The sequence below is a fragment of the Bufo gargarizans genome, chromosome 1 (genome assembly GCF_014858855.1).
Source record: "Bufo gargarizans isolate SCDJY-AF-19 chromosome 1, ASM1485885v1, whole genome shotgun sequence".
Taxonomy (NCBI): Eukaryota; Metazoa; Chordata; class Amphibia; order Anura; family Bufonidae; genus Bufo; species Bufo gargarizans.
This window is the reverse complement of record NC_058080.1, coordinates 389,235,196-389,243,466: the sequence shown is the minus strand read 5'-3', so window position 1 is coordinate 389,243,466 and position 8,271 is coordinate 389,235,196. Positions and strand designations below refer to the sequence as shown.

The window sequence follows — 8,271 nt, the reverse complement described above, 5'->3', positions numbered from 1 at the left end:
TTTGCACGTCCCTAGTTACGACCACCCTGCAATCCTCCAGTGGTGGTCATGTTTGCACACAATAGGAAAATGCACTGGCTTTTCTGGTGGCTGGCACCATGGAAGTGCACATAGGCTGGTGCTTTTTTCCATAGTATACAAGCACGGTCACCACTGTTGGCTTGTATGGTGGTTGTAACCATGGAAACGAGCAGTGTATAATGTGAAGGAAAAATGAATCCAGCCAGCAAAGGAGGCAATATGGAGAATCACAACACATTAGTAAGTGCCTTGTATTATCTTTCTCTATATGATAAATGCCACTTGCTGAAGTGAGACAACCCCTTTAAGGCTTGTGAAGCCGCATATAAATGAATACATAAAGTAAAAAGGTGTCACCAGCCAGAAAAAAATGGCCCGGTCTTGAATTGACTAAAAAGTGGCACCTGTGCCAGGGCTCTCTCCTCAGACATTTTATGTTTTCCTGTCAGAACTGGCACTGAACCGCATGTGTCATTAGTCAGCGCCTCACCGTCAGAACTTCCCCCATTACACCCAATGTGCTGACAGCGCCCTCACTACAGACACAACCGTCGCCTCGCTCTACATGTAACCGCCGTGTACAAATCACTTCCTCAGCCCACACACGTCACGTAGGGCTAGCAGGAAACCAATCAGAAGCCCGCTATAGAAAGGGGAGGAGCTATACGTCAGAACGCGACGTTCTCCTCGCAGCCTCTCATGAAACGTGTCACTACCGTGCTGTTCCGCCATCTTTGTTGAGGGAAATGTTCGCATTCTGCCTATATCTAGAAACGTTTAAAAACTATTTTGCAATGTTGATTCTTGTTTCTCTAAGCTTTATAGTTTCATAGCCTGAGACCATAGTATTTAATGGTGGTATAGTTAATATTTGCTATGAGAACAGCGCGACCTGTGCCAGTGATAAAAATGGAGCCTAGAGTGCTGTCGCATTTTCTTACGTCACTCATAACCCTGCTGATTTTCCTTATCGGGTCTGCCCGTGGGATTCTGGTGTTTGAAGATGGCGAGTTCGGGGGGTGCACCTAGTTCGTCTTCCTTGGCTTCTTTGTGGAGCGATGTTAACAAAGCTGGACAGAATGGCGACTTCACCCGGGTCCTGAAGTCGGTGAACAGGAGTGAGTGTGGATACTAATATGTATTGTCGTCTACCTGTGGCTCCCAGCCTGCTTTTTAGGGTGACGTTTGGGGTCTGTTAGAATTGTAGTTTTTGCAGTAGTGGAATTAGATATTATGATATTGCAGGAGTTGTGTCACTTCAGCACAGGGCATTCATCATGTAGAGAAAGTTAATACAAGTCACTTTCTAAGGTATTGTTATTATCCACATTGCTTCCTTTGCTGGCTGCCTTCATTTTTCCATCACATTATACACTGCTCGTTTCCATGGTTATGACCACCCACAATATAGGAAAAAGCACCAGCCCCTCTTGTGGCCAGGACTGTAGAAGCGTACGTAGGCACGCATGCAGCAGCTCTAGTCCCGGCCACCTTGTACCTGCTCTGCAGGGTGGTCGTAACCCCTGGAAACAAGCAGTGTATAATGTGATGAAAAAATGAACCCAGCCAGCAAAGGAAGCAATATGGATAATCACCATACATTAGTAAGTGCCTTGTATTAAAGAGCAACAAAATGTTTGTTAAAATGTCCATAATAACACTTTTTGTAATATACTTTATTAATACATTTTTAATTTTAATAGACTTTTCCCTCCCTAAAGCACACTTTTCTCTGTGCGCTTAAAATCCACTTTTCTGTACACCGCTGACAGCTCAGCCGAGTATGGACTCTACACTTTATGAAGTGGACCGCAGCAGTACTGTGAGTACGGGCAGGAGCGCAAACCTATAACCATGTGCTATGCCAAGATTGGCAGAGCGGAGCGGGCTTCTGCCTGCTCTGCTAAGCTAAGAGAACTGCATGTAAGCAAAGCAGGTACAGGCAGGAGCCCGCTCCGCTCAGCTAATCCTGGCATAACACATGGTTACAGGGTACCCATGTGCTATGCCAGATGTTAATAAACCTCTTGGGCAGGAGCAGCAATATACGCTCCTGCCCGTACTCGCTGTGCTAAACTGTAGACGCCGTACTCCACTGAGCTGTCAGTGATAGACAGAAAAGTAAATTTTAGGGTCCATTCACACGTCCGTAGAATGGGTCTGCATCCGTTCCGCAATTATCTGGAACAGGTGCGGACCCATTTATTCTCGATGGAGCTGGAAGAGATGCGGAGAGCACACTATGTGCTCTCCGCATCTGCATTTCCGGAGCGCGCCCCCGATCTTCCAGAAAATAGAGCATGTCCTATTCTTGTCCGCAATTGCAGACAAGAATAGGCGTTTCTATGGGGGTGCCGGCCGGGTGTATTGCGGATCCGCAATACACTACGGACGCGTGAATGGACCCTTAAAGTGTAACTGTCATTTCACAGTATTTTTAATATAGTGTAGGGACAGGAATGTTAAACATCTTTGTAATGTACTTTATTAGGGAAAGATGTTTCTTTGAATCAGTACAAAGAAACATCTTTCCCTGATGAAGTTTATTACCTGCCCCTACACTAAATTTAAAAATAAACTGAAACAGCAGTTGCATTTTAAGCACACAGGGAAATGTGTGCTTTAGGCGGCTGGGGGATAAAGTCTATTAAAAATCCATTAATAAAATACATTACAAAAAATATTATTACAGCGTTAGGGACATTTTATCAAAAGTTTAGTTACTGGGTTTTCTGGGACTTTAATATTGCTGATACCCCCACCGATCAGTTGGTTGAAAAGAAGGCCACTCTCCATAGGAGCGCAGCCATCCCTTTAATGTCTAGCTGCTCACCATTCACATTGCAGCGGTGAGCAGGTGTAATTACAAGGCGTACCATTCACTTCAATGCTGTCCTTATTCCAGTGTTTAGGAATGGCGATCTGATATTGATGACCTATCCTGAGGATAGGTCCTCAATATTAAAATCCTGGAAAACCCCTTTAACTTCGCATGATAAATGCCATTTGCTGAAGCGAGACAAACCCTTTAAAAGAGCTTTAGAACTGATGACCTATCCTCTGTATATTGTATAGCGGCAGTGCCTGGTATCATGCTAAGCCCCATTCACTCTAATGGCGCTGAGCTACGCCTAGGCCTTGTGACTGATGAACGTGTCATCACTGACCTAGGAAAAGCTGAGAGAAGGCTGCGGCACTCACAGGAGCGCCACTGCCTTCTCACACAGCTGATCAGCGGGGGTCCCGGGTGTTGGACCCCAAGCGATCTGATGACCTATCCAGAGTATAGGTCAGTATTAAAGTGTTGAAAACCCCATTTAACAAGTTTGTCAGTTCTACATGTTTCTGTTTATCAGAGGAACATAGAGCTTGTTTGAGTATTAGTGGTAAACATCATGGTACTTTACTTAGAGGGTTTGCAGCACTATAGCCTTTACCTTGTGTGTTTTTTATTTTTTTTTATTTTCTATCTCCACCACGTGGATATGATTTCTTAAAGGGTTTGTCCAGGATTTTGGTATTAAAGGCCTACTGATCCTCAGGATAGTCCATCAATATCAGATTGGCGGAGGTCCAACACCTTGCACCCCAACTAATCAGCCGTTTGTTGGAGCCCTGGCATTGGACCTGTACAGCTCCATCCACTTTGTAGTGGATGGAGCTGGTAACTGTAGCTCTGCTGCCATTGAATTAAATGGAAACTGTGCCATAGTAACCAGCTCTGCCCAGTACACAATGGATCGAGATGTGTAGTTCCGATGCCAGAGCTCCAACAAATGACTGATGGGGATGTATGACTTCTGGACTCCCCCTTAAAGGGGCATTCCCATCTCAGACAATGGGGGCATATCGCTAGTATATACCCCCATTGTCTGGTAGGTGCAGATCCCACCTCTAAGACCCGCATCTACACTGGGAACGGAGCGGGGAGAACGGTGGCTTGTGGTGGTGGGGTTCGGCCACTGCCAAGCGCTCTCCCGCTATAAGTGAATGGGAGCGTGCTACGCCTTCGCAGCCACTGATGCCATTCATTTCTATGGGGCCAATGGAAATTTTCTGCGGCCCCATATGAATGGAGGGTGGCACTTGCTGGTACGTTAAAACACTGCAGATGTGCCACATAAAAATTGATAGCGCTTCAGTCCCGTGTTAACCAGATGGAATTTCAGTTGTGGGTTTTGCTTTGTTTCCGCAACAAATCCACAGTAACATCTGCATGGGTTATGAGGTTTTCGCTGCAGATTTCGTCCTTTAATTTGTATGCATTGTGATCTCGGCCCCACACACATTCCTTAACCAATAGACAGATAGCTGTCAGTCACTGATAGTTGTACATGGGGGAGGTGTTATCAGTGATTGATAGCATTCTCTGTGTAAGGGTGTATACATAGATGTCAGTTACTGATAGTTGTACATAGGGGAGGTGTTATCAGCTAGCTATGTATACACACTTACACAGAGAATGCTAGCAATCACTGATAATACCTCCCCTATGTACAGCTATTAGTTACTGACAGCTATCTATGTATACACACTTACACAGAGAATGCTATCAATCACTGATAACACCTCCCCCATGTACAACTATCAGTGACTGACAGCTATCTATGTATACACACTTACACAGAGAATGCTATCAATCACTGATAACACCTCCCCTATGTACAACGATCAGTGACTGACAGCTATATATATTCACACTTACACAGAGAATGCTATCAATCACTGATAACACCTCCCCCATGTACAACTATCAGTGACTGACATCTATGTATACACACTTACACAGAGAATGCTATCAATCACTGATAACACCTCCTACGTGATCATCAATAATAGCAGAGATTTAAATTTATAAACTACCGGTCTTACTGAATCTTTTTCCACCAAACTATATATGAATCTACTCACTTCTCCTGCACTGTCCCATGCTGCCTGCAGATTGCTCTGCATGGTGACAGGTTCTCTTTAAAGGGAGTCTGTCACCACATTTGACCATATTAGACAGATCCTATAGCGTTATATGTGCCACCCAGCAGTTAAAAACGGTACCTTTGTTGCATATAACCGAGTCTTCTTTCTGCCAAAAATGAACTTTGAAGATTGTGTAAACGAGCCCTCTCAAGTGCCCAGGGCGGTGTCTCAATCTTTCGAGCCCAAGACCGGACCTCCCTAACGGCTCATAACCCTGCCCTCCTTGTGCCTGTGCCCGCCCGTTTACTCCCCTCCCCTCGCCTTTTCCATTGCGGCTGCGCGGACAAATTCGTAGCCGGCGCATGCGCAGTAGGTATTGCGATGCCCTGCCAGGACCGGGCATCGCATTGCGCATGCGCCAGCTACGAGTCTTGAGAGGGCTCGTTTACACAATCTTCAAAGTTCATTTTTGGCAGAAAGAAGACTCGGTTATATGCAACAAAGGTACCGTTTTTAACTGCTGGGTGGCACATATAACGCTATAGGATCTGTCTAATATGGTCAAATGTGGTGACAGACTCCCTTTAAAGGGACATCTTTGGGATTTATATTTTCTGCAGATGGATGGAAGATGCATTCTCTTTTACAACAGCCAGCTCTTTGCCTCCATTTTTTGTGTGTTGTGTTTTTAGCAGCCATGTTTCACTCTTTTTCATATGTTTTATAGTATTGCAGGCGGCGAAGGATGATGTGAAGGCACTACATTGTAAAGTTGTTTGCCTCATTCAGAATGGAAGCTTTAAGGACGCCCTGACTTTAATTAACAGCAATTCTAAAGTACTAACATGGTAAGCATTACATGTGTCTTACAGTTATTGGTGTTTATACTGTGTATAAAGCTGGCCATCCATATGAAGGAACGGTCAGCAGCACGGACCAGCCCTGCCACTCCATTCATTCTCTATGGGACCGCCAGAGACAGCCAAGCACTGTGCTCGCTGTGAATAGGGAGAACTTAAAAACTTAGAACAACCCCTTTGAAGGGATTCTGTCACCTCTCATAACATAAATTCAGATTTTAAACCAGTCATGCTCCACAGATTACATTGAATCGGCTGTGCTGTTCTATACTGTAATCCGTCCAGTAGTTTTGCAGAAAAGCGACTTTTATAATTATGCAAATTAATCCTGAAGGTGCCTAGAGGGGCGTTATGTTCCACTTTGTGTGCCCAGTAACGCCCCCCTGCAGTGCCCAAAACGCCTTCCTCCTGAATCCCTAACGGCCCACAGCGTCTCATCCCTCTCCTCCCCCTCCCTGACGACCGAGCGAAGTCTCACGCAGACGCAGTACCCACTGAGGGCTGCGCCAGTGCGATTTGCTGGAGACTGAGGGCAGGAGCTTCATCGACGTCAAGGCGTTTTGGGCATTGCAGGGGGGCGGTACTGGGCACACAAAGTGGAACATAACGCCCCTCTGGGCACCTTCAGGATTAATTTGCATAATTATAAAAGTCGTTTTTCTGCAAAACTACTGGACGGATTACAGTATAGAACAGCACAGCCGATTCAAGGTAATCTGTGGAGCATGACTGGTTTAAAATCTGAATTTGTTATGAGAGGTGACAGAATCCCTTTAAGTGCAGCCTGCCGCTACATCAAAATGGAGGATCGGAAGCCCCGTCCTTGGGTTCGGTGGTGGTCCCAGCAATTGGACCTTCATCCATCAATTAGTTATCACCTAAACTTTATAAATCACAGGAAAAAAAAAAAATTATAAAAATTGCACCAAACGGATATGCCACTGACTATACTAGCTAGTCATACAAGCAGATATTAAAAGCTGAGACTTTTGCCACTATATTCCTGTCAGGAACACATCGGAGCCCATCATGCATCACGTCACGGTTCTCAGCATGGCAAGGGTCCTACCACTACGCTAACTATGGTGTGAACACGGTCTGAAGGTGATGAAATCCAGCTCACAGCCAGGCTTCCACACAACCGCCTAGCAGGACAACTAGTGCAATGTGAACAAAGCCAGACTGTAAGCCACACCCACATCAGACCATGTGATGGAGGCTACCAGGTGCAAAAGAATGTTTAAATGTCAGGTAAAGGCACATTCAATACATATAAATCAAAATCACAGAATATGTGATTGAATGTGCCTTTACCTGACATTTAAACACTCTCCTTTGCACCTGGTAGCCTCCATCACATGGTCTGATGTGGGTGTGGCTTACAGTCTGGCTTTGTTCACATTGCACTAGTTGTCCTGCTAGGCGGTTGTGTGGAAGCTTGGCTGTGAGCTAGATTACATCACCTTCAGACCGTGTTCACACCATAATTAGCGTAGTGGTAGGACCCCTTTTTTCATGCATGATTCCAGCCTAAAGGGTATGCTGTCTGATTTCCGAGTCTCTGTACTTCTTACTAATGTAGGTGAGCAATGCATGGATCAGTGCAGGACCCAAGAGACTGCGGAGCGCTTGTTTGTAGTCTGTTTACCAGAGACACTTGGGTTTACATAAATGCTGTGGGTATCAGTTTACTTCTATATTCCCCAGCACTTTACATCATCATTGCTTGCAGTCCCTAATAGGGCTCACAATCTAAGTTCCCTATCGGTATGTCTCTGGAGTGTGGGAAGAAACCCACACCAACACATTAGATGCCTTAGAATAATAGAAAATTTTTTGACATATCCCCTGGATGGTATATAAATGGGTGATAGAGATACTGCGGGTCCCCACCTCTGGGTTCACACCTGTCCGGAGAACAGCATATTCTCTACGACCACTGTCTCCAGGGTGTGCCCTCTACATTTCTCTATTTTTGTAGCCCCCTCTAAATCTAGGTGTCATTTAAAGAGCACAGCACTGCTTGCTCAGCTCTTCGCATACCTCCTGCAAACTTCAGTATGTTCTTTTACCAGATTTGGCAGCTTGATTAGTGTGTCTCTTATATTTCTATCTATATATTTTTTTTCCTCTTACCTCCTGTTTTTCTTTATAGTGATGTCGTTGCTTTTGAAAAAGCATACTGTGAATACAGGCTAAATAAAATTGAGACTGCATTGAAAACAATAGAAACTGCACCTCAGAAAACTGAGAAGCTAAGCGAACTTCATGGACAAGTGGTAAGTCCTTCAGTAATTGTAATGCCAGTGTCTGATGGCTGTGTTCGGTCTGGGAACAATGGTCTATGTGACAACCGCATCACCCGGACCAATTTCAGCCCGGACTCTGCATCATGGTGATTTATGATGTAATGAGTTCCTGTCTGACCACAGGACTTCTCTACCTTGCTGACATGATGAGCACTGCTGTAAGTCAT

At 45.0% G+C, this 8,271-nt stretch overlaps 1 protein-coding gene across 1 annotated transcript in view; it reads left to right on the top strand.

Annotated features, from left to right (window-relative positions):
* The first annotated feature begins 974 nt into the window (after positions 1-974).
* The window catches only part of SRP72 (signal recognition particle 72), a 38,779-nt gene continuing 31,482 nt past the window's right edge, over positions 975-8,271 (top strand). The window contains exons 1-3 of the mRNA XM_044270744.1: positions 975-1,139; positions 5,663-5,783; positions 7,951-8,074. Of these exons, the coding sequence (XP_044126679.1) occupies positions 1,025-1,139; positions 5,663-5,783; positions 7,951-8,074 (360 nt within the window). The 5' untranslated portion in view covers positions 975-1,024. The remainder of the gene's footprint in view (positions 1,140-5,662; positions 5,784-7,950; positions 8,075-8,271) is intronic.